A 27113-nucleotide genomic window follows, 5' to 3' on the forward strand; every position below is an offset into this window, starting at 1 on the left:
ACAGCTCCACCAACAACTTTGCATTTGATTTATGTCTTCTCTGTGCTTCTGCCAAAGTGATGATTGAAAGAATGCAGCCAGGTGGAGCAGTAAGGGTAAGAGCATGAAAAAAGAAAGCATTTCAAGAAGCAGCAGCTTATAAAATATCTGTTTAGGGCTTCAAGAGCAGCTAAGGTTTTTTTTTTACCTATACTATCCATATTAGTCATATGGTCAAAACTGAAAAAGTATAGCACAAACTGCAACGCAGAACACAGCTTTTGGCCAATTTGGGGCTTGTACTGTAGCATTAAAGCCTTAGGAGGAGATAGAGTTTATCTCAGAAAACAGAATAATAATAATAATAATATGTTTAAGTAGTATATCAGCAAGCTAGCTTGTTCAAGCCAACATAATAATGATGTCCTCAGTACTTATTTTTTACTGTATACATTGCATTAAAAAAAAAAAAGTTTTTGCTCTCCCTTTATGTGTTTTTCCTTGCCATTGTATAAAGGATTATTGCACACAACTACAGTGGATCTTTTACTAGAAACAAATGTTTGTATTGGCAGATCACATGACGCAAGTAAATGTCAATCTTTAAAGATAAGGCTATGTGTTTATTAGGAGTAATTGGCTCTCTTGTACATGATGCAGCAGGTGACATGTGCCTACTGGTATGGATGTGCATTGGTGTATTTAATTGTGGTTTTCTCCTCAGGAGTGTGCCGTTGTACCAGACCCTCAGCTTCATATGAAGCTCAGCACACTGTCGTCTCCCATGCGTTCCCCTCTCCGACCGGACGCTGCTGAAATCTCACTTATCCTGGACTTCTTTCTTGCTCTGACAGTCTGCAACACCGTAGTCGTTTCTTCACCCTCTCAACCAAGACATGTGGTATGATACATATATTTCCTAATGTTCAGCTATAGTCTTGAAATTGTGGTGAATCATTCACCTCTCATGGTTTACACCATGTCCAAACAACAAGTAGCAAGATTCCAGCAACAACCAATTTGCCAGTTCGCATCAGATGACAGAAACATTTAAATACCAGAGAATAGCGTTCTGCATTCTCAACGAAATGGTTTATAATCAGTGTTGCCAGATGTAGCTGACTGAATCCAGCACAAAAATCTAAAACCTGTTGAAAACCAAAAAGCACCACCCAACAATCTGTAGACTACTGTAGTCTCGTTGGGAGATCACAACTGTTGTAAGCGTTTGTGTGTGAAGAACGGGGCTATGGCATCTCTTTGGGAGATCATAATAGGTTTGTAAGTGAAGAACGGGGCTGGCGCTGACCGCCCAAATTTTCACTACCCGCCCATGTCATTTTTTACCCCCAATAACAAAATCAAAACCGCCCAATCTGGCAACACTTTTTATAATCTAATTAATCAATGTTGAATCTCCTTAATATAATAAAAGTTAAGTATTTCATGTTTGCTAGTTTTTTCAAGATCAAAGTTAAACTATCTGCTTCCACTATTAGTATAGCTATGAATGTCACTTAAAATATGCTTCTGACTTGTTGTTCCAGCTGTGACGTCACAGAAAAAAAACATTTTCTAAAATAGAAGCATAATGACACCTTATAACAGAGAAATATCACACATCCCAGCATCACATTGTGTCTTGTGTAGTTAGGACACAGTGTTACACACCTCAACATATTTTAGAGCGGTAGTTTCCAACTATTTTAAAGAGACCCCTAATTTAACTTTCTTTAACAACATATCTTTCTCCTAATGAATTGTATAGCTTGTTTCATATGCAAACAAAACCTAAAGACCTAAATGGTCTACCAAAACCGAGAGGTGTGACCCAGCCGAAAGAACCATGTTCCCCATGAAGTTACAGTTGGGTAAACTAAGGGAGGGGTTATATCCTTTAATGTAACTGGTTCAAAGACAAAAAAAAACAAAAAACTAGCAGATAGAAAATTATAATTTACTCACCATTCACTCACCTTTATGTTGCTACAAACCTTTAAGAGTTTTATTTTTCTGATGAACACAAAGAAGATATTTTGAGGAATGCTGAAAATGCATGAAAATACTATGGCATCCATAGTAGGAAAAACAAGTACTATGGCAGTTAAGGGTTACAGGTTTCCAGCTTGCTTCAATATATTTTATTTTGTGTTAAACATCAAGTGAAGAGTGAGTATGAGGATGACAGACTTTTCAGTTTTGGTTATCTCGTTATTAATTGCAACAACACCAGTGTAAAGATTTTAAAAAGAATAATAATTTAATGTGATTTTATTTTATATTTTTTAGTACACATAAAATGCTGATTTTCAGTTTGCATAATAATGCATACAAGCTCATTCTTACCTTAGTTTTGGTCTAAATGAAATTGTAAATGCACTGTTTGACTTGCAAACACTTTAATTAAATACATATATTTGATTTATGTGATTGTAATGACTATTAAATAGATAATTTGACACTCAGGAATTTAGTTTATCAAACTAGCATCTGTTTCATTCATTTTTTGAACTAGAGTGAGTTTGGTAACTCCTCGATTTTTGGAGGAAATTTAAAACCGTTTTTTAAGAACGCATCTTAAAATTCATCCTCATTAGCACTTTGGCCAATGCTGCCAATGCCAGCTCTACGTAAGCTTGTGTTAATGTATTATTTTGATTTGATTCAGAACAAGCAAACCAAGAGCACCAACCTCGTAATTAAAACCAAACAATTAAATTACTGTGCTTTTATTAAATGGTCAAAGTGTATTCATAGAGATCCTGTGTAGCCCTGTATATGGCTTGCAAAAGTGATCCTTGTATGTGTATTTTCTTTTGTAATACTAGGTTCAGATGCCTGTGGTTCGCACCCCGCTGCGCTCTCTAGAGGAGATGAAGGCCATGTTTCAGAAGCTGAGTCTGCCCCGCTTTCCCCATTCTCCAAATACAAACACAGATACTCCTCCTAGCCTTACCAAAAAACTCTTCGCCCGGGGGCGTTCGGCTTCCTACTTCCCAAACAGCAACCCACAAACCCCCGTCACACCCTTAGAGTCACCTGTCAAACTCTCTGGCACTCCATCAGACACTCCACCAGCTCTCATCACTCCTGCTCTGTCGTCCAGCGGGGCATGGGGCGAGGATGCGGAGGACAAAAAACAAGCCAAAGATAACGCTGCAGATGAATCTGAGAGCGATGATGAAGATGAGGAAGAAGAGTTGCTGTACGAGGCGGAGAGTCCCGATGAGGCGGCATTGGTGCAAGCAGCAAAGGCTTACGGATGCACTCTGCTGGGCCGGTCCCCAGAGCAAGTCCTCGTGGCCGTTCCTGGCACCGGACCGCTGTCTATCTCTCTGCTGCACGTACTGCCGTTTCATTCTGCCCGCAAGAGGATGTCTGTGGTGGTGCGCCATCCCCTCACTGGAGAGGTGGTGGTTTATACAAAAGGAGCAGATAATGTCATTATGGAGCTAGCTAAACAAGGTAAGTGAGGTTATGTTCTTGCTTTACTAAAATCATTTTTCACAGGACAAAAAAAACATCAGCATTTCAGATGTTGCCAAGTGTTAGGTTTAAGGTAATACTGGTAATACTCTAAGAAACGATGTAATACCTGAGCAGGGGTATACTCTTAGCTAGCAGCTTGACATCACCCACAATAAGTGGGTTTAGATCAAAAACAACAGAAAAAAGGAAAACAGCAGTTATGACGTCATCTGTTAATGATGATACTTAGAGCTGTGGCGCAGGATTGTTCGAGAATTCAGTTTAGAGATTTTAAAAATGCATCACTATTCTCTCTTGAATCAATTCTGAGCTTCGTTTTTAACAGCAGATGGTGCTGTAGGCTTGTTTTTAACTGTATAATTCAATTCAATTCAATTCAATTCGAACTGTATACTCAAAAGCTCACGAGGAAGAGCATTTGTGCGTTCCGTTTAAAGGGCAGCAATGATGTGCTCAAACTTTTTAGCATGAAGGGCCAAACACCAAATGTCATTGAGAGCCATGGGCCGAAGATAGATATAATAAACTATTTTACATTAAAGTTGCCATGGGTAATTTAAAAATATTTATAAATTAAGGGAAAACATTACTTTGAATCCTATTAATTAATTAATAACTTTTTATCATATATTATTGCATTAAAAAAAATAAACAATCACATTTATCACACATTGTAGTTCAATGCTGAGTACATTAGTAAAGCAGAATCTGCCTTTGCCTTAATTTGCTCTCCAAAGTCTCTGAATTGTCCTCTATCCGTCAAGTGGCAGCATGTACATTTTAAACTAAATCTGACTTATTTACACCATTTAAATGTATTTATTATTTGTAGCTTAACAATAAAACAAACTTATAAAATGTTACATTAAAGTTGAAATAGGGGCAGTCTGGTGGCAGCTGGGAGCTCTGGTTTCCTTCACAAGTCCAAACATGTGGTATAAGTGAATTGGGTAAGCTAAACTGTCTGTAGTGTATGAGTGTGTGTATGGATGTTTCACAGTGATGGGCTGCAGTTGGAAGGGCATCCACTGTGTAAAACATATGCTGGACATATGCGACCCCACATTGATAAAGGGACTAAGCCAAAAAGAAAATGAATGAATGAATGAATAAATATGAAATGACATTCTCTAAACCATCCCAGTTGTCCTCGCTCTCTTCTCAAATGGGATGGTGGGCCAAATCAAAGGTTACCATGGGCCAACTTTGGCCTGCGTGCCCTAATTTGGGCATTTCTGATCAAGATGCTCCCTTTTTTTAAAAAATAGTTCACCCCAAAATGTAAATTACGCTATAATTTATTCAGCTTCAAGCCATCCTCTGTGTAAATGACTCTCTTTTTTCAGAGTAGTTTTATATTTTATTCTGTATTCTGTAATGCTATATTATGGCATTGTTTAGTATTTCTTCTTCTGAAGCTTCCATAGTCTTAATGCTAATCCATATACGTGTTTATAGAGGAGATTGATGGGTTTAACAATATTTCTTTCTTTATTTTTTGTTATAATCTAAAATCATTGACTCCCGCTAGAGCTGTGCAATTTATCGAAAGTTCGATTTCGCCTTCTAACGATTATGAAAATCATTAATCGAGATAAAACGATTATTGCATCATATACCGCCCCTTTTACATTTGTTAATCTGCAAATCTCAGGTTAACGTGAATATTACTAAAAGCATGTACTGTAATGTAACGTTTGCAGCATGGGATGCGCATCAGTCATTGATGTACATTCAAGTCATTCATGTTTTTAAAAGCGTGAAAGATGGCATGCTGTTGCGCATGTGTTCAGACTGCATGATTTTCAAAGTAGTCCTGTCACAGATGTTTTCACACTGCATGACTATCTGGGCTGGCATTTCGTCGCTGCTTTGTTTACACTGCAAGATGGATCGGCAACAGGGACTTTCACATTGCATGACTTTACTATAGGAAGAATCGCCGACAAGTTAGTCCAAACTACGTCTCACAGCCAAAAACACGTAGTATATCTTTTGTTATTAACTACATAATGAGAAAGAAACCTTTAATGGGGTAGAAAATGTACATATTTGCTCACCTGGGTTTAAAGGGAATTAGCCATTTCTCCTCAACGTTGATAATAAACTAATTTAAAACTGCATATACAAGCAATACTTCGTAAATAAACACTAGAAAGCATAACTCAAATTTGCGCACAGCCACACCAACACATGAGGAGGCCAGAGCAGTGAAAGACCAGAGCATACTGCTACTCTGAAGCCACACTACTTAAAGGGGCTGATGATTGGAGTGATAAGGTGCAGCTGTGGACCATGTGGTTGGCCTTCAATGTGTGCATCAGAGAGGTTCAAGAAACAGTGGTCAGGGCTTCAGGGAGCAAGTCACAAAGATTTTCTACAATGACAGTAAATAATATTTTATTAGATATATTTCAAGGTACCAGTATTCTGATTAAAGGGGTAGTCCACTACGATATCATATTTTAAACTTTAGTTGATGTGTAAGGCAGCTGTGTAAACATAAACAACATCTCTGAATGTAAAATGCTCAAAGTTCAATGCAAAGATCTTGGTTTTTACAGATTTAGCTTAGCAAAGCCTACAATGAACGAATTTTGGGGACTACAAAAAAATACTTCCGGGCCTTGTGAGATCACAAACGTACCTTTACCGCGCACACACACTGCGCAGCTAAGGGCCGTGGCCAGAGGCGCTGTAATGTTATAGCAGAGGGAGCTAAAACACGTCCAAATGCTGCTGTTTCCACAGAGCTTCGTCTGTTTCTGTATTTGGGCTTCCAAAGGACACGACACAAAGACAGAAGTGCTTACAGTTCAATATTAATTATGTTCCAGAGAATTATAAAATACACAGCAAGCATGATTTAACAAAACAGCTCCAGAATCTCTGCTGGTTCAGTGCTGGATTCGGTTAAAATCTCTTCAAAGAATAAGCAGCTCCAACAAGCAGAAGCTGTAAACTCTGAGCCACAATCTGTTTGTGTTTTCATTTGCTAAAATTGATTATGACATGTACAGTGTCTAGCCTTAACGGTATGCTGTAGCTAAGATGTAAACAATGGTAAACACTGTTTGGCACCGATAACAATTTAGCTACAAATTCATATTTATCAGTCAAATTGCTGTGCACACACACACACACTTTACCAGTGCGTGCATGTCTCTCTATAGGCAGCTTTTTCATGCGTTTTACATCTCAGACAATAAACTCACAAAAGATATGTGAATGATTCATATTACTTACACATGCATATTCCAAATATATGTGAAAGACATCGTGTAACATTTTTTAAAAATACAGGAGAGCTCGCCTAACTCGTGTAGCAGCAGAAAAATCAATCAAGGCTCTCACAGGTCGCATCCCACATCTTGTGCTTTATTCTTCTGTCAACAGCATCACTGTATATTAAAGAAAATAACCTCATCCAAGCATTAGAGAAAAAGAAAAATAAACTTCGCTCCCGCGCACATGCGCTTCTCATGTTACACGCGTCTACAGACAGTTCACACACACATACACACACACACACAATTGCAAACTCTATTAAAGGAGCCGCACCCCATTTACACTCGTTACAGACACTTGTCAGATTTTATTTTAGAGAGTGGGCATGACGTGGAGCTGATCTGCAAATCGCAGCACATTATGACACATGACCAATCAGAGTCAATTGAGGACGGGCATTTCAGAGGAACTAGGAAATATATCAGTCGTTTTCACGTTAGCTGAGTAGCTGTGTATAATCAAAGTGAGATTTATGAAAAAATAACATGACTTCCTTCAAGTGAAATATGAGCACACATTGCTTTGCATCTTATAAACACAACCAAGCATTAAAATTACATTTATTACGATTCAAAGGCTTAATTAGGGTAATTAGGCAAGTCATTGTATAACAGTAGTTTCTTTTGCAGACAATCAAAATTATAATATAAATAATTAAATATAAATATAAATATAATTAAATAATAAAATATAATTAAATATAATTAAAATATTTAAACCTGCTTTTATTCTAGCCTAAATAAAACAAATAAGCGTTTCTCCAGAAGAAAAAATATTTTAGGAAATACTGTGAAAAATTCCTTGCTCTGTTAAACATAATTTGAGAAATGTTTATTAAAAAAAGATTCAAAGGAGGGCTAATAATTTTGACTTAATCGTTTAATCAATACATAATCGTTTTTACAATTATATTGGTCATAATCATGATTTTAATAATCATAATCGAGCAGCCCTAACTTCCGCCAACTCACCTGAACTCAGTTTTGTTTGCATGAATGATGACGCAAAAAGCTGCGCTGTTTAGTTCCGCATTGGTGTGTAAACATTACATCGAACATTCATAGAACATGGGTTATTGTTTTATTGAGGGAGAATTATCTTGCCTTTATTATCGATATCGTTTATTGTCCTGTCATGCTTGTTAAACATTCGGATGCAATATTGTCCCACCATTGTTAAACCATAAATATTTAGTTTGGCTTGCGTGCGTGCGTGTGTGTGTGTGTGTGTGTGTGTGTGTATGTGTGTATGTGTGTGTGTGTGTGTGCGTGCCTGTGTGCGTGCGTGCGTGTGTGTGTGTGCGTGTGCGTATGTGCCTGTGCGTGCGTGCGTGCAGCTGAAGATGATTTCTCCAGGGAGGTTATGGAACTGACGCAGAGACACCTGGACCAGTATGCAAGAGAGGGACTGCGCACTCTCTGTGTTGCTAAAAAAGTACGTCTTTCACTCTCACTTCTCTTATTTGAATGATCTTTTTTGCATAGACAGCATGTATTAAAATGTCTCTTAACATGATACCAAATTTTGGTGGTAATCATTGGGATATTATGGACAGGTGTTGGGAGAGCAGGAATACGAAGCCTGGATGAAGAGACACGAGTATGCTGAAACCAGCATTGAAAACAGAGAGGAGCTTCTGCTTGAATCTGCTGAGAGACTGGAAACTGATCTCACGTTATTGGGTGAGAAATGAAGACAATGAGGACATCAATGGAATCTTTTAATATGTTGTTTGTCCTAGGCTAACTCACTATTGACTTACAGGGGCGACGGGTATTGTAGACCGCCTGCAGGAGGAAGTGCCTGAGACTATTGAGGCTCTTCAGGAAGCTGGGATCAAAGTATGGGTGCTCACAGGGGACAAACAAGAGACGGCTATTAATATTGCTTTTGCCTGCAAACTCCTCAGACCCACAGACCACATACTGATGGCCAACTGTGACAGCAAGGTAAATAGACATGTTGGATGAAGGTAACTGTAGGGAAATTATATATATATTACTTTTATAAATAGTTGGAACAAACTGACCACTTGTTCCAGACTAAAATTACATTGTTGTAAAATAAACACATCAGACTAGTGCGACATTTGTCAAGTAGGTGACTCTTTAAATAAAACTTGACACTCAAAGGGCTCTATTTTGACGGTCCATGTGCAAAGCGCAAAACGCAGGGCGCAAATGCTTTCAGGGCGTGTCAGGACGCGTTTTTGCTAATTTAAGGATGGGAAATCTGTCTTGCGCTTCGGCGCATGGTCTAAAAGGGTTGAGTTTATTTTCTTAATGAGTTATAGGTGTGTTTTAAGAATAAACCAATTACAGTCTCATCTCCCATTCCCTTTAAGAGTCAGCTGTGTCGCGCCAAGAGCGCATTCACTATTTACAGGACGTAAAGTAAGTCTAAGTGGAAAAAATGAGCATTTCACAAGCAAACAGATAACAGTTAACAGTTTTTTAACAGAAAACTGTTAAACAGAGCATTTACTGCGTTAGAATGAGAGATTATGGATCACTTTCACTTTCGCTCTTGGATAGGGAAACCTTTACGCACAGACATCAATTAGTCTATAAATAATTACTTTTGTTTGTTAAGCGCAAATATTCGTTTCAAAACTATTTCTAAATTCAGTTCTAATTTCCAGCAAACGAATAAATGAATAATAATAGCAAAATGTGCTCAAAAACCTGAGTTATATCCTAAAACACTTGCTGTGCCCCATATGGTCTAAAACCTGACAGGTGGGCAAATCTAAGCTTGTTTTTAATAAAACAAATATACATATGGATATAATAAATAATACTGCTAATAATAATAACATTATACAAAAGCAAATTGTTATGAATGAACTGAAAAAGCCTCCCGAGATGAAGAACACATAAAAGCAGTGATTTTTCATATTTATGTAGGCTAAAAAAATAATATGTTTTGTAATATTTTAATCCTTTATGTTTATATCCTATATCTATTCTTATTATATCCTATATATATATTCTTAATATTTACATTTTTCATATGTAAAGATATTTGCCTATTGCTCTCTTGTGCGTATTAAGCAGTGCGTAAGCGAGGCGCAACTCTGCGCCGGAGTTTAGACCGGGTTAGTTTTGGTCTAATGAAAAATCTATTATAGTTTCTCAAAATAGCAACGCGCCAGCGGTCCGCCTGTTTAGACCAGAACGCCTATGGCCGCAAAAAGTGAGCGCTAATGCATTTGCTATTTAAACAGCGTAGTGCAAAGCCTCAAAACGACACTTGCGCCAAGCTTAAACTACCAAAAGACTACTGCGTCACGCCTTGCGCCACACTGCGCCGGGTGTATGATAGGGCCCAAAGTGCTTTACACATTAAGGGAATCTCCTCATTCACCACCAGCCAGTGGGCTGGTACCAAAAGACTACTGCGTCAGTAGTCGCTATATGGCTGTCGTATGTAAAACGACAGCCATATATCTGTCAGCATATAACGACAGCCATATAGCGACAGACCGCACACCAGCTGATTGGTGGAAAAGAGAAGCCAATTATGATATGGGGATAGTTAGGAAGCCATGAAGGCCAGTGGGAAAATTTGGCTAGGATGCTGGTGTTAAACCCCGAGACTTTTTCGAAGGACATCCTGAGGTTTTTAATGACCACAGAGAGTCAGGACCTCTGTTTAACGTCTCATCCGAAAGACAGCGCTCACTTAGCAGTATAGAGTCCCCTTTTACTATACTGGGGCATTGGGACTCACACAGACTGCAGGTTGAGTACCCCCCTGCTAGTCTCACTAACACCATTTGCGACAGCAACCTAGCTTTCCCATGTGGTCTTCCATCCAGGTACTTGTTGTTGACCATGTAAGAGTTGCAGGGAGCTAACTGCCAGCAGTAAAACATGTATAATATTTTAATTCACTCCACAACAAATACCTTATATTTTGAGAACAGAGCATCACTCTGAAAAATGTAAGTTGGAACAAACAGAAGTTAGAGAGTCATTGGATTTATCCAACATTTATTTCTTTTACTTTTTCTTTTACTAATGGCACATTGGTAGTTAACCATCTCAGCTCCTTGAGAATGGAGATTCATGACTAGTGCAAAGCAAGACATGTGAAGTTTATACAGTACAATGTGTTCCAAATGTTTGTGTCTTTGTGGTGTACTAATAAAAAAATATGGCTGCATCTGAAAGCATTCCAAAGCTGAAACGCATCAAAGCACAACCGTATCTAAATTCTGCTTTACATCTCTTAAGGTCAACTTATTTTGAAGTCAGCATTGATGTATCCTTCAGCATCTGACATTGCAATATTCCGTCATTGTTTGCATGTTTTACATTTTGCTTCATAAATTGATTGCTTTTACACTATAAAAAAATTGGGATACCCCCCAGGCGAAACGGTTAGTTATGATTATTATTATTATTATTATAAACAAAGGATAGAATAAATAGTATGCATTAGATAATAGTTCAAATTAATAGCTAATATAAAGAAATTGAATCAAGTTATCAAATCTCATTAACCTTTCCTTCACTGTATAATGTATTCTGATTGAAGAACAGCAAATTAATATCTTACTTTGATTGTTTGTTTAATTACATTAAATAACAGAGGTGTCACTTTAAAAATGCACATATCTATAATGAAAGCATTCGATTGCTTACCTAACTTTTTATGCTCATTTCTTTAAAAGAAAACCCACCAAGACTGACATATTCAGATATTATTATTATTAATAGGTGTTTATGTCTGTTCAAACAGTCACACGCGGCTACATGAACTGACTGTTTTGTGGATTGTTAAGAAGGGCAACGGTCCCTGTAATAGAAAGAAAGGAAATCCCAATGTTTTTATATTTATTTTTAAGTGTTTTCATGTCTAAATAAAATTTAAAGCACTGAAAAGATTTACATTTAAGAACAAAGGGCGTCCACTGGTGGTTCAGCGATATGGGTTGCATATAGGGAGTATTGGCTCTGTATTGTTTCTTGCCACTCTTTATACACTGTAAAAAATGCAGGGTTCCACACAATTCATTCATGTTGTCCCAACACAAATCGATTAAGTTAACTTAACACTTTTAACAAATTTATGTGGATTGAACATAAAAAATTTAGGTTGTCCCAATGAAATCTCAAGAATTGTGTTTTTTCCAACCTTTTTTTATTTTATTTTAAGTTTTTAATAAGTAGTTTGAACAACTAAAAAAAAATGTTTTTTTGAGTGTAGAAAGATAAAATATGGGAGAAATACAGAAAAAAAAAACTTCACGGGATGAGAACGTGATAGAATTGTACAATGTAGGAAAATATTTGGGAAAACAGGAGGGTTGACAAGTATGCAACAGCTGTATTTTTACCCTGCTATAAATAGCATTGGCCACTCAGTGCAGTTACTTGACAACACAAAACAAAATAAAACTTGATGAAATGGTAAAAATAAAGTTCAGAATTTTAAAACTAATGAGAACTGCATGAATACTAAAGCAGTGTTTTGTTAGCATTTTATTATTTCTTTCTATAAATAAATGTGTTTGAGATTATCTGAATAAGTTGGTAAATAAAAGTCAGGAGTGGTTTAGTTGAGGTGAGAAAGCTGTCTGTCCCAGTTAATCAAGCGGTGTCATAATACAAAACAGGAAATTTGCATATGTTACATAAAGCAGCGGTGTCTGATTCTTTCAGTGAGCACATTAATAATCATTTGAACATCAAAGAGAACACCCTCTTCATCTTAAAATGTTGTGCAATTGCTCTTCGATGTTTTTGCAGGAATTATGCACTGATGATGTTGATTCCCGCTTGAACTGCATTTTAGACATCATTTATCAGATTGTGCTGGAATGTTGACTACATGCCTTTTTGCATAAGTGTCACGACAACAGATAAACTGCTGAAGGGTGACGCAGAAGAACATGAACAGGCGTACTTTGACCAATAAGTGAACCGTTTTACTCACTGTTGAGATGCATTAAACTTTTTTTTTTTCAAATTATGAAAGTGAACAGAACCAAGAAAATAATAACAAACGATACAGTCAATAGTCCCGCATTGTATTCGAAAGTCCCTATTTCAGAACATCAACAATAACATAAAGAGCAGTCTACAGGGCTGAAAACACTTAACAAGAAGGTTTTTTTTTAATTAGCGATTACATAAATTATATTTATTTCATTTTGTCCGTCGTCACCAATATTCTAGTGGTTAGTGTGTCAGCACATGCCACCTGGGTGCTCACGAAGACCCGAGTTCGATTCCTGACTCGAGGTCTTTTGCCAATCCTTCCCCTCTCTCTGCTCCCCACGCTTTCTTGTCTGTAAATCTCCACTGTCCTATCAATAAAAGTGAAACCCCCTAAAAATACATTATTATGCAGTCAAGGTTTAACATTGTTAGCCCCCTTAAGCAGTATTTCTTAATGTATACAGAACAAACAATCGTGTAAACAATAGCTGTTTCCATCCAAAGATGCTAATTAAATTTATGCGCAAAACTGGAATATTGCATAAAAGACGTGTGAATAAAGCTGCGTTTCCGTCCAATAAGTCCAAGAGAACTAAATCGTCACTTTCTAATTAACTGGCGCCAAATATTATCAGTAAAAACAGAATTTGCTACGATAGGAGAAGTTGCATCAATTTTTCTTTATTTAATAAATGACTTGCGCCTTAGAAGACACTGCCTACAGGTAATGCACACGTAATGAACAATGAATAATATATTAACACTAATAGTGAAGTTATTAAGGCTTTTTAGAATGACCAAAACAACGTTTCAGATGTCTTGCAGTGTGCTCAGCCTGCTGGTTTGTTCATTCACACATATCACATGATCTCTTATAACAAAATCACATCACTTTTTTGAATTTACATACTGGAATTTTTTCAGTAAAAGTGTTTCCATCATAGTTTATGTGCATCTTTTCTTACTGAACAAAAAGTTTATCAGTTACGTGCAAATGTATTTATGCACATTTTCATTTTCAAAATCTATGCACATCGATGGAAACAGCTAATGACTTGCCTATTTACCCTAACTTGCCCAGTAAACCTAGTTAGCCTAGTTAAGCCTTTAAGTGTAACTTTAAGCTGAACAGTGTGTTGAAAAATAACTAGTAAAATATTATATACTGTCATCATGGCAAAGATAAATGAAATCCGAAATTAGTTTTAAGTAGGGCTGGGCAATTAATCTAAAAATAATCGAAATTAGCATTGAGAACCTATAATCGATCAAATTTTTCCTTGTCAATTATTATTTCCCTACTGTGTGTGGAGTCCTATGACCTCGCTCTGTTTATACTTCTGCGTCAAGCGCAAGCATATGGTCAAGCATATGGTCCTTCATGCGGTCTATACGCCTCACCGTGGCTAACGCCGACACTTTCAAAACCTCACAAAGAAGGCATGCAGTTAAGGCTAATTTACACTTCTGCATCCACTTTGAAGCCACATTAGATCTTTAGTCAAGCCTTACTTTGCACTACACTGATGGTGATTGGAAGCTGTGCCAGAGATGCTTTGAGACGGAATATTTTCCATTACATTAAAATTCTTATTTACATTAAAATATTTACAGAAAATGTTTAAATTTGTTTACAGAAGATGCAAGAAATGCACTGTTATATTATAATGTTATAAAATAAAATATTAATTACAGGATATACAAGGGTTACTTTATTTAGAAATGATACTGCTTAATTTTAATTTTCATTAAAACATTAAAAAAATATTTTGTTTGGTTTCCAAAGGTACAAGTTATTTTTTTACCTTTTGTAAGAAAAGTGACTGCTCGTTTTAGGCCATTTTTGTTTTAATTTCAGTTGTTCAACATTGATGTTTAATAAATAATCATAGAATATAGGCAGTGTGTGATACCTTCAATTATTTTAAAATCCAGCAATGCACCCTTTATTTAAAGTGAGAATTTTTACTGTACAAAACTTCAGTAAATATGTGCAAAAAAAAGAAAATAATCATTCATTAATCATAACCCAATTAAAATGTTCAATTAATTGAGATTTTGATTTCACCCAGCCCTACCTATTAGTACTATTATGTTTCGAAATGTGTTGAAAAAATCTTCTTTCTGTTATAGAGAAATTGGGGAAAAGGGTAACGAGTAATAATTCAGGAGGGCTAATAATTCTGACTTCAACTATGCAGTTAAATTCAGAATTATTAGTCCCCCTTTGAATATTTGTTCTATTTCAAATATTTCCAAATTGATGTTTTACAGAGCAAGGACATTTTCACAGTATGTCTGATAATATTTTTTCTTCTGGAGAAAGTCTTATTTGTTTTATTTCAGCTAGAATAAAAGCAGTTTTAAGGTCAAAATTATTTTAAGCAAATTTTTTTTTCAATAGTCTACAGATCAAACCATCATCATATAATAACTTATTACCCTAACTTGCCTAGTTAGACTAATTAACCTAGTTAAGCCTTTAAATGTTACTTTAAGCTGTATAGAAGTGACTTAAAAATATCTAATCAAATATTATTTACTGTCATCATGGCAAAGAAAAAAATAAATTAGTTATTAGAAATGAATTATTAAAACTATTATGTGTAGAAATGTGTTAAAAAATCTTCTTTCCGTTAAACAGAAATTGAGGAAACAAATAAACAGGGGGGCTAATCATTCTGACCTCAACTGTATATATTATACTATATTTTTTCCTCTGTGTTGTTTGTCCCTCAGGAAGCATGTGAGGCTCGACTTCAGGAGTTGCAGCTTGAGGTCCAGCAGGTCACAAAGGCAGACGAGCCTGAAGGAGACTGTATCTCTGACTGTGTGCTGGTCATCGATGGCCGTACGCTGGACTATGCTCTGCAGAAGGAGCTGCAGGGGGCGTTCCTGGATCTCACATGTTGCTGTCGCTCAGTCATTTGCTGCAGGTCGACTCCCCTGCAGAAGAGCCAAGTAGTTCGGCTGGTCCGAGACAAGCTTGAGGTTATGACCCTGGCTATAGGTGAGAGAGGGCAGCGAGGGGTCTAATGAAGGTTGAGCATCAGTGTAAATTGGCCTGTCATGATTTTGCCTAGTACGACGCGATCGATGTTGATCCTGGAACATCAGTTTTGTTTGAAAATGTAATCCATACCTATTCCCTAACCCTAAACCCAACAAAGGCTGCAAATTATTTATTATAATAGTTGGAGAACACTCACGTAGAAGTGCATAAACCTAACCTTAAGCCTAAACTTAACATAAACGGTAAAGTATACTTTAATTCTGGTTGATTGACATAGATGTTTATTTAGAAACATGTCCTACTTGGCGAAATCAGGTTGGTGGTGTAAATTGTGGGACAAACCGAAATGTGTGATTCTGATGTGTAGGTGATGGAGCTAATGACGTCAGTATGATTCAGATGGCAGATGTTGGCGTTGGGATCTCAGGCCAGGAGGGCATGCAGGTACAAGCTGAAAACTAGTTTCATATTATAAACATTACTACTCTCCACTTTTCACAAATCTTTTTGGCTTTATTTATTCTGTTGAACACCAAAGAAGATATTTCTAAGAATGTCATTGACTTCCATAGTATTTCCTTTTCTTATTAAGTCAATGGCTGCTGGTTTCCAACATTCTTCAAAATATCTTCTTTTGTGTTCATCAGACATTAGAATGAATAAACGGTGAGTAAATTTAAATATTTAGGTGCTCTATCGCTTTAAGAATTTAATACCTTGCAATTAATGATGGTTAATTTGAGCTGGATAAACCTCAATCCACAGGATGATGTATAAATGTGTAATTGCATTATTAATCTTGGCTAATTATGACAATTCAGTTCAGAAGTTGGTAAGACTGCTGTAGCATATTTAAAAGAATCATTTGCTTTAGCATATTTAAAAGAATCTCTTCTATTTAGCAAGTCAACATTTAGTTGATTAAATATACAACAAATAGTGAAATATTATGACATCTTTTGTAATATATAATCCTTCAGAAATCACATAAATATTTTGTATTATTGTCATATTATATTATGCAGTTTTATTCAGTTTTCTACATCCACATTAAGCTGTTTTTACACAATCTACATTGTAAAAAGCTCAATAGAAATAAAGATTAATTTAATTTAAACCATTATAGAAAACCAACTCAGATTTTTTGAGTGATATACAATACTTTTAAGTATTTTTGAGACTGCTTGATTAATGGATTAAAGTTTAATGCATTCATTATTAGTGTTGCTTACTTTAAAAAAAGCAAAAGCAAAAAGGAAATTTTTCAAAACCATTAAAACCAGCATATAAACTTTTAAACTTATTTTATTAAGACATTTAAATGTTTGTTTAACAAGATTTATATAGATAGATTTCATAATATAATTTGAGCTTGAATCGCACTACTGTTCTTACTGTAATTCTTGATCAAAACAAACGTGTTGCATACAATAATGTTGATGTTTCACTGCATTTCCACATTCATAAATTCATTTTAAATTGCATTTCTTTATGAAGTCTTCAAATTAACTGGACATTTGTATATATTTTCTTGATAAACAAACACACAACACAACATGTTTGTTTCTTTGTAGTTGCAGAAAATTAATTTGTGAAGAATCCACTCTACTTTTCTTCAGGAAATTATCCAGATGTTAAATTAATAATATGTATTTAAATAAATCACATTTTACTGCCTAACTGCTGTTTTACTGTTACATTCTTTAATTGAACCCAAAAAAAGGATATTTTGAAGCATGTTGGTAACCATTAACTTTCATATTTTTTTGTACTCTGTACCATTTTTGAAACATTTTTCAAAATATCTTCTGTTTGAAACCACTTACGTTTTTCACTTAGCACTTTTTGGGGGGTGAGCTGTTCATTTATATGAATTAAAATGTATACTATTCCCAATCTATGGTTCATTTTCTTATTTTAAAGAGAAACAAAATGCACTTTACCTTACCATCCTACCTAGTTTGAATCCTTTCAGTTACATTTATAGTTAAAGCATCTCTAACTGTGTATGTTGTCTTTTCTGTCCATATATAGGCAGTGATGTCCAGTGACTTTGCCATCTCTCGATTCAAGTTCCTGAGAAAGCTGATTTTGGTTCATGGTCATTGGTGCTACGCCCGTTTGGCTAACATGATCCTCTATTTCTTCTATAAGAATGTGGTGGGTAATGCACAAATTTACACAGTTCCTCATACAGCCGTTATCTTGCAGTCCTGACTCGTTCCTCTTCTTCTTTTTTTCCTCTCTGTTTATGTAGATGTATGTGAACCTGCTGTTCTGGTACCAGTTTTTCTGTGGATTTTCAGGCAGCACCATGACCAACTCCTGGGTCCTAATTTTCTTCAACCTGCTCTTCACCTCTGTCCCTCCACTCGTATACGGTGTGCTGGATAAAGATGTGTCTGCAGAGACGCTCCTAAAACTGCCTGATCTCTACAAGTCTGGACAAAACTCACAGGTGGTCATTTTGTCACACACAGCGTTTCTGTTTTTCATGTTCAGCTCATCAGGTGTTTTAGATATGGTCTGAAAATATTGATGACTTTTGTGTGGTTTTCAGGCTTATCTTCCAACAACCTTCTGGCTGAACATTCTCGATGCCTTTTACCAAAGCCTTGTCTGTTTCTTCATACCTTACTTTGTAAGTCACTGTCAAATTCTTCATTTAAATGCCCTGATATACTTTTTTAAAGTTTTTTTTCTGTAGTTCTAGTCAGAGTCTCATCTCCTACTCCCTTTAAATGTCATGGCGCATTTGCTATTTACATGGCAGACTTTGTAAGTGGAAAAACTGAATGCTTCACTAGTGAGAAAACAGTTAAACAAACCATCTGCATTTCTAAATTCAGTTTTAGTTTCCAGCAAACAAATAAATGAACAATAATAATAAAGTGTGGAGCTATAATCAAACACATGTCCTATTCTTATGCCTCATATGGTCCAAAACCCAACAGATGGACAAACCTAAGCTTTTTTTTATTTAAATTAAATATAAATATGCATATAATAACTAACACTGCTAATAAAAAAACATTATACGAATACAAATTGTCATGAATAACCTGAAAAAGCCCCTGAGATGAAGGCATGGAGGGGTTTTTTTATGTAGAAAATAATAATTTTTGTAACATTTTAGTTCCTCAAAATAGCAACACTAGCCAACATTGTGCCTTAACACACCCCCTTTCTCAACCGACACACCCATGAGTCCACAAAGCGGTGCGAATGGATTTACTATCTTAACAACGTGGCACAAAACAGGAAAATTAGGTAGCAACACATCGCACCAAAAACCTCTTGCACCTTATTGTGCCAGCTGTATAATAGAAGCAAACTGACTTGCTTAGATGTTACGATGGAGCAAATACACAACAAATACATATAAAAGTTACTGACAGATTCTGTAATAAATTTTAATGTTAAACATTTAATTTTTAAATAATTTTGACAATATAGTACCATTTCAGAATAAATAACGGATAGACAAGTTCAGATGAGTCTTTTTGTATGTTAGTTTTAGCTGTGTCTTGATTGTCGACTGACATTATGACTGCTGAGATCCTTCAGTGTGAAATGGGGTTCATGTTCTGCAGTCTGACAAGAGTGCATCATAAAGGACTATTTAGAGTGCCAGTATCGTTTATACCTAAAATGACACTAGTGTCTACTAAAATGCATCACTTTTGTTTAATGTTTTTAGTTATGTGTGATGTCATCAGAACAAATAGTGGAAATCAACCAGAGAATAATTCCAGGTTGGAGTAGGCAGAGCCTCAGAGCTACACCTACCTGTTACTTAATCAATTCATCTTTGTTTATTTCTATAGCGCTTTTACTATGTAGATTGTGTCAAAGCAGCTTAACATCTAGTAGATTGAAACTGTGTCAGTTTAGTTTTTAAGAGTTGAAGTTCAGTTCGGTGTGGTTTAATTTTCACTGTTGAAAGTCCAAACACTGAAGAGTAAATCCTTTGATGCTCAGCTCCACAAGTCCCAAAATCAGCATTGACTATTTATAGATTAAACTTAAGAATAAAGATGTTTACCAGTAAAAAAAAAAAAGCTAACTTTTGTACTAACAGTTTCAAACTCCTGAAATGAAATTCTATCTGACGTCACACCACTCAATTCTGCCATTTTAATTGCATTGTTCCCGAATTAAATTGAAGATTGTATTATTTTAAATGTACATTAAGATTGTTTTTGTTTGATTTTGTTTCAGTTTTGTATTTGTAATTCTTGCTCATCTATTCGAGTAATTCTGTTCCATTCAGAGCGTTACTGAGATATAACACATCGTATTGTTTTTATATGCTATGCAGGCGTATGCAGGGTCTGATATTGGGGTGTTTTCCTTTGCCTCTCCAATCAATGGCTCTGCTCTCCTCATCATCCTCCTGCATCAAGTCATAGAGAGTCGCACATTGGTAAGTCAGTCACACTTGCTCTTGGAATAATATTAATCTATTTATTTCCAGATTTGTTTATAATCTGTAAAGCAATTTATTATATAATAAAAAAATTATTAAGCAACAAATCTGTGATTTCTGAAGATCATATTAGACTGGAGACTGGATAGGTATTGCAGTAACTGCATTTCTATTTCACAATATGACTGTTTTTACTGCATATTTACTGTAATAATCAATATATAATATAATAAATTAAAAAATACAAAGTTAGCATGCATAAAAGACTATTTATTTATTTCTATTTAATTAGTAACACAAGTATGTGAAAACATGTTCACTTATAACTTTAGTTGCATATAAAGTAGCTGCATATAAACTAGGGCTGCACATTATATTGTTTCAGCATCGATATCGCAATGTTTGCACCTGTAATAGTCACATCATATGATCTGCAATGTCGAATCAAGAATATAGTTGAGCAGGAACCACAGTTGAAAACGTTCATTTAATTGTAAAGTTTTTGAAATGTTTGTCATTTGCAAGTGTTTTTAGAGGCTTGTGACTGTGTGAACAATTCAAGTTCACAAGAAATTATACCGTTTGTAACTATAAAAACATTTATTTGAATTGTTTTATACTTGACATTTAATTATTCAATTTGTGTTCCTGAATATTGCTAGACTTCCCAAAAAGTTTATTCACTTGTATTTTGCTTTACTGTGTTTATCAATATTTGTAATTGGTTTATTGTATTTTATGCAGATGCACTCTGCTACCAAACCATTTCATCTGGTGAAACTGTACTCAATATCGCAGGAAAAAATAAGTATTGCAATGTTAGTTTTTTTCCAATATTGTGCAGCCCGATTATATATTAGTTCTGATAAAGCACATGTTCGACAATTACTTATTCGGCATGATCATGGTTACATCTTTTAACTTTATCCTACAGTATATCTATATATATGAAGCAAACTGTTATAACATCTAGCTTACTAGTTATTAATGAATAAATTAATAGCTTTATTTCAAATAAAGAGTTTATTTAATCGAAAGCCAAAGATTTAAGTGAATGTGTTTCCCATACTAAAATGTTACCATGTAGTTATTGGAAAACCCTTGACCAATATTGTAAATCTGGCATCTTTCTTCACCCATGGTGAAATCTTATTGCTACAAACTAATTTCCTAACAACTGTACATGAAAGACAAAATATCTTTTGATTGCTTGTATTCCTCATCAGCCAAATGGGCTATATGCACACAGACTTTTAATTTCAGTCAGCCAGCCCCAGGGCTTCCGTTTAATTGTCATCACTGCCTGGCTGAGATACGATATAAATCGGGTCTCAGACCAAACAAAAAGCACTGCATTAAATTTTATTTTTCCGCACCATGTCTTTAAAATATGGAAATTAATTTTACCCCAGTATTTTCAATGGAGTTTCCGTGCTGGCCTGCTGCTAAAGACGATACTTGCATTTAAACAGTCTTTTGTCTTGTTTTACGCTTGAACAGCTAAATGAATGCTTAAGTCTATTTAACTGATTATATTTAAATTACATTACAACATCTATGCTGTAAAAGGAACCTTATGAAATTGAATATAGTCACATAAAGCTCTCACCCGAAGTTCATCATTGGCTGAAAAACACTAGCTGTGCATATAGCCCATTGCACACCACTCTAACAAATGCTGTTTAGACACTTTGGCATACACAATTTGCAAATGGTACCACTGTAATAATGTCTTTGTTTGTGAATGTTCTGCTAATGCTTGTCTTGTGTGATTTTTGCAGACTTGGATACATGCCTCATTGCTGATCTTCAGTGGCCTGTTCTATTATGCGTTCGTCCTGTTGTTCAGCATTACATGCGTCACATGCAATTCTCCAACAAACCCTTACGGCATTGAGACAAAAATGATGTCTGAGCCGCTTTACTATTTAGTATGTGTGCTTACAACAGTCCTGGCCCTGCTGCCAAGGTATTACACATATCCTGGAAATAGTTTACTCGCATACCAGTCATATGACCACAGTAGCATTGCAAAAAACTCACTTCTCACTTCTGACACACTTGACTGGCCGATTAATTTAAATAAAACCAAAATTACTAAATGATTTATTAACTCATAAAGACTATTTATAATATATATTTAACCAGAGTGAAGCATGGCTCACAGTGGCTGCAGTAAAGGCTGCATTTCAACAGCTACAATTCTGCTCACATTAGCATGCACCAAGAGTGCAGTATTGTATGTTTCCATACTTATCTGCTTGTTAAGTCGTGACGTATGGAATACTGTTTCCACTTTTTAGTCATAGTAATCACACATTAAATTGAATTTGATATAAAATCATGGTGTACACTTTAGTCTCTGGAATCTCAAACACCAACATTTTAACAATTTATAAAAAATTAATCACTTTCTGGCCATCGCATATTAGGCATGGATATATATATATATATATATATATATATATATATATATATATATATATATATATATATATATATATATATATATACACGTCACACTTAATAAGTGGATAATGAAGCACATATCAAATGACATAAAAAATAACAGTTTCCCATTAAAATTAAAGTTTTTATTTATTTATTTTAAAAGCAGTATGTCCTCACTATTTACTCACAATCAAATAGTCCTAAACTTTAACTTTTATGAATGTCTTTCTTGTGTTGAACATAAAACGGGATATTCGGAAGAATTTTTATTAAAAAAAAAAGCAGCCATTACCATTCATACTAGGAACGAAATACTATGAAAGTCAATAGCTGCTTCCTTTGCTTTTAACAGAAGAAAGAAACTCAAACAAGTAGAGGATGAGTAAATATTGAGAGAATTGTATTTTGGGGTGAACTATTCCTTCACTGTTGTAATAAATATAAAGTTCAGTGAATTTCTTGCCAAAATCTGCAGATTTCTCTTGACTGCAAGTTAGAAATTTGGTGTGTGTGTGTGTGTGTGTGTGTGTGTGTGTGTGTGTGTGTGTGTGTGTGTGTGTGTGTGTGTGTGTGTGTGTGCGCGCACACACACACACACACACACACATACATATACATATATATAGTTTATGTCTGTTATTATCAGTGATTATCCTGAAAAATTTAAATCTGTGAACATGATTATTTATTTTTTCCTTAGTTAAAGTTCTAGAAAGTATATTTAAATTGTGCTTTTTATTAAATAAATGTTAACCAGATGTACATTTCACACATCAGAGGAGCAGCATTTATAATTATAAATATTTATAAAATTTTGAATTTTGAAAATGTATTGAGCAAACTTTAAATCTTCTGCCAGGCTTTTTTTTTTTATCTTAAAAGGATATTCACCCAATTCACCCAAATTTGAAAATGTACTCTCCCTCTAGTGACCCCGTATGTTCAGGAGTTTCTTTTTTATGTTAAACTCAAAAGAAGATATTTTGAAAAATGATAAGAACTTTTGACCATTGACTTAATTAGTAGGAATAAAACAAATAGTATGGAAGAAATGTTTCCCACGTTTTTTATTTTGTGTTCAACAGAAGAAAGAAACACAAACAGGTTTCTAACAAGTAGAGGAAGAGTAAATATCGACAGGATTGTATTCCTTTACTGTTATAATGTTAAATAAAGTTGTATGATAAATTTCACAGAATTTCTTAAATTCTCAAAATTCATGTTGTGTATAATAGCCTGACACTTTTGGCGTCTCTCATTTTTGCTACTTTCTAAGAAAGTGCTGCATGCATCATTCACAGTAAAGGAAGGAACCTGAATAACACTCGGCGTGATTAGAGATTAAAACTGCAGTGGTACGCCTCTGTCATTTGAGAAATGTTACTGAAATGTATCCTTGACAAACAAGTTTTCAGTCTTTCTCCACTAAATAGATAAGATCTGTACTTGTGTTACCATGACAACTGTAGAGCTAATTGTCTTTCCCTAGAGATCACATTTTCAGAAATGAATATGATGTCATCATTTATTTATTCTTCACTTGTTGCAGACCTGGTTGAGCTTCTTCTGTTAAACACTGCCGGCAGCTAGCTCTCTGCAACTCTCACATGGTCGCCCACTGAAGCTAAGCAGGGCTGCGCCCGGTCAGTACCTGGATGGGAGACCACTTGGGAAAGCTAGGTTGCTGCCGGAAGTGGTGTTAGTGAGGCCAGCAGGGAGCGCCCAACCTGCGGTCTGTGTGGGTCCTAATGCCCCAGTATAGTGACGGGGACTCTATACTGCTCAGTGAGCGCCGTCTTTCGGATGAGACATTAAACCGAGGTCCCAACTCTCTGTGGTCGTTAAAAATCCCAGGATGTCCTTCGAAAAAGAGTAGGGGTTTAACCCCGGCATCCTGGCCAAATCTGCCTACTGGCCTCTGTCCATCATGGCCTCCTAACCCTCCCCATATCATGATTGGCATCTCATCACTCTGTCTCCTCTCCACCAATCAGCTGGTGTGCGGTCGCGTGCGGTGTGCCGTCGCGTCATCCAGGTGGATGCTGCACACTGGTGGTGGATGAGGAGATTCCCCCCCCCATTGTGTAAAGCACTTTGAGTGCCCAGAAAAGCGCTATATAAATGTAACGAATTATTATTATTATTATTATTAATATATATGTACTCAAGAAAGCTGGGGAAAAAACATCCACTGACTTCCATAGCATTTTTAATTTTTTTTTTGTGTTAAATTTTATTCAAGTCAGTGGCTGCTTTTTTCCAACATTGTTTCGTGCTAATAAATGCATAAAGTTTAGAATCACTTTAGTATGAGTAAATGGTGAGGACATTTTCATATTTGGGTGAACTACACATTTAATTTGAATTTAGCCTAACTTTATTGCAGACGTGTGATTGTTAATGATGGTGCAATATATTGTTTATTTCTTTCTGTGTCACAGGATGCTGTCTCGTGCCTTCTCTAACACTATTTGTCCATCTGACCTGGTGAAAGCACAGAAAATAGAGAGACTTTCTGCGCAAGACTATTCCTCCAGTTTACAGAAGTGGAAGGAGAACAAAGCCACTCAAAGGGTGTCCTCAAGACCCGTCCCCCAAAACCTCAGTGTGAACGCTGACATCCCCAGTTTAACAGAATGTGCTGCTGAGGGAGGCGCCGTTCTCTCGTGACCAATAACAAAGTCGCCTTTGATCATACAAACATGGTCATTCAATTAAATAGTGGCCATATATGCTTGCACTTTAATGATAGGCAGATTCTCTGGCCAGTTAGGATCCAGAGCTGGCTTTCCTCTGCCCAGTAAGAGTGTTTTCAGAATGAACTGCATCGCAAACTCATTCTCGTTCTCGGATCGCAGAACGATTTGGATTCTTGGAGTCTGGCTTTTGGAGTCAAAAGAAATGCCGAGAACTGTTTACATTTCACATGGCTGTGCCTGTGACACTTTTATAGAATTAAACACACACACACTCCCGAATAACACTGAAACTTATAAGGGTGAATTGTTTTGGAGGGTGTGACCAAGATAATGTGGCTACTTAGCTCCAACTTTAACACTCCAATAATGGGTAAAAAAAAAGCTTCACACTTGCGTAGGCCTTAAAAAATGAGCTTGCACACTTCAACACTAATACATGTGTAAACATAGTCTCATAATTACTGTTTTAATATCTAATAACGGAGAACTTTGACACCATGAGGCCTTTGAATTCAAGACTTTTCATTAATTTTATACTAATACATTATTTTGAATGTATTTGAGGTCCTTGATGTTCATTTTTGTGTTCAGTCTGAAAGTGAATAACTGCAAGTGGACACGTTCAGTATTTGATGATAAAAGCTAGAATGATAAACTTTTTTAAAAAAGTTGTATTTCTACTGCAGAAAATGTGAATGCTTGAATATTGAAAATGTGATTTGTTAATTCAGAATGATCATCTAAGATGAGTTGAAGTCACTCACTTGGAAACATTATTTATAGTCATTTTACATCACATGTACATTTTTGTCAAATATGCAATAAAACAAAACTGAAAACTTAACTTGTGCATGATGAGTATGAACATACAAACCTGCTATACATGTCTTAATATACACTCACCAGTCACTTTATTAGGTACACCTTACTAATACCAGGTTGGCCCCCTTTTGCCTTCAGAACTGCCCTAATCCTTCGTGCCATAGATTCAACAAGCTACTGGAAATTTTCATCTGAGATTTTGGTCCATATTGACATGATAGCATCACACAGTTGCTGCAGATTTGTTGGCTGCACGTGCATGAGAATCTCCCAATCCACCACATTCCAAAGGTGCTCTATTGAATTGAGATTTGTTGACTGTGGAGGCCATTTCAGTACAGTGAACTCATTGTCATGTTCAAGAAACAAGTCAGAGATGATTCCCGCTTTATGAAATGGCGCATTTTCTTGCTGGAAGTAGCCATCAGAAGTAGCCTACTTAAGCTATGCTGTGGAGTTGACACGATGCTCAGTTGGTGCTAATGGGCTCAAAGTGTGCCATGAAAATATCCTCCATACCTTTACACCACATTCACGAGTCTGAACCGTTGATACAAGGCAGGATGAATCCATGCTTTCATGTTGTTTGTGTCAAATTCTGACCCTACCATCTGAATGTTGCAGCAGAAATCGAGACCCTTCAGATCAGGCAAGTTTTTTCCAATCTTCTATTCCAGTTTTGGTGAGCCTGTGCAAATTGTAGCCTCAGTTTCCTGTTCTTAGCTAACAGGAGTGGCACCTGGTGTCGTCTTCTGCTCCCATCCGCCCCAAAGTTGGACGTGTTGTGCATTCAGAGATGCTTTTCTGGATACCTCAGTTGTAACAAGTGGTTATTTGAGTTGCTGTTGCCTTTCTATCAGCTCGAACCAGTCTGGTCATCCTCCTCTGGCATCAACAAGGCATTTGCGGCTTCAAAACTGCCGCTCACTGAATATATTCTCATTTTCATCCCTAGACATGGTTGTGCATAAAAATCTCAGAAAAGCAGCCATTTC

General features: G+C 36.0%; 1 protein-coding gene across 3 annotated transcripts in view; it reads left to right on the plus strand.

The window, feature by feature from the left end:
- atp10d (ATPase phospholipid transporting 10D) overlaps positions 1-26140 on the plus strand; it is a 61900-nt gene extending 35760 nt beyond the window's left edge. The window contains exons 11-23 of one of the 3 annotated variants that reach the window (XR_015505392.1): positions 704-880; positions 2808-3444; positions 8093-8190; positions 8312-8438; positions 8521-8705; positions 15444-15714; positions 16085-16161; positions 17752-17877; positions 17975-18175; positions 18278-18358; positions 20039-20143; positions 21928-22596; positions 22661-23502. Coding sequence is in view for 2 of the 3 variants with exons in the window: in XM_087278431.1 (XP_087134557.1) it covers positions 704-880; positions 2808-3444; positions 8093-8190; positions 8312-8438; positions 8521-8705; positions 15444-15714; positions 16085-16161; positions 17752-17877; positions 17975-18175; positions 18278-18358; positions 20039-20143; positions 21928-22115; positions 25039-25267 (2502 nt within the window). In the remaining variant the exon portion in view is untranslated. 3 annotated transcript variants of the gene reach the window in all.
- Positions 26141-27113: the final 973 nt, after the last annotated feature.

The sequence above is a fragment of the Danio rerio genome, chromosome 13, assembly GCF_052040795.2.
Source record: "Danio rerio strain M-AB ecotype USA chromosome 13, GRCz13ab, whole genome shotgun sequence".
NCBI classification, from domain to species: Eukaryota; Metazoa; Chordata; class Actinopteri; order Cypriniformes; family Danionidae; genus Danio; species Danio rerio.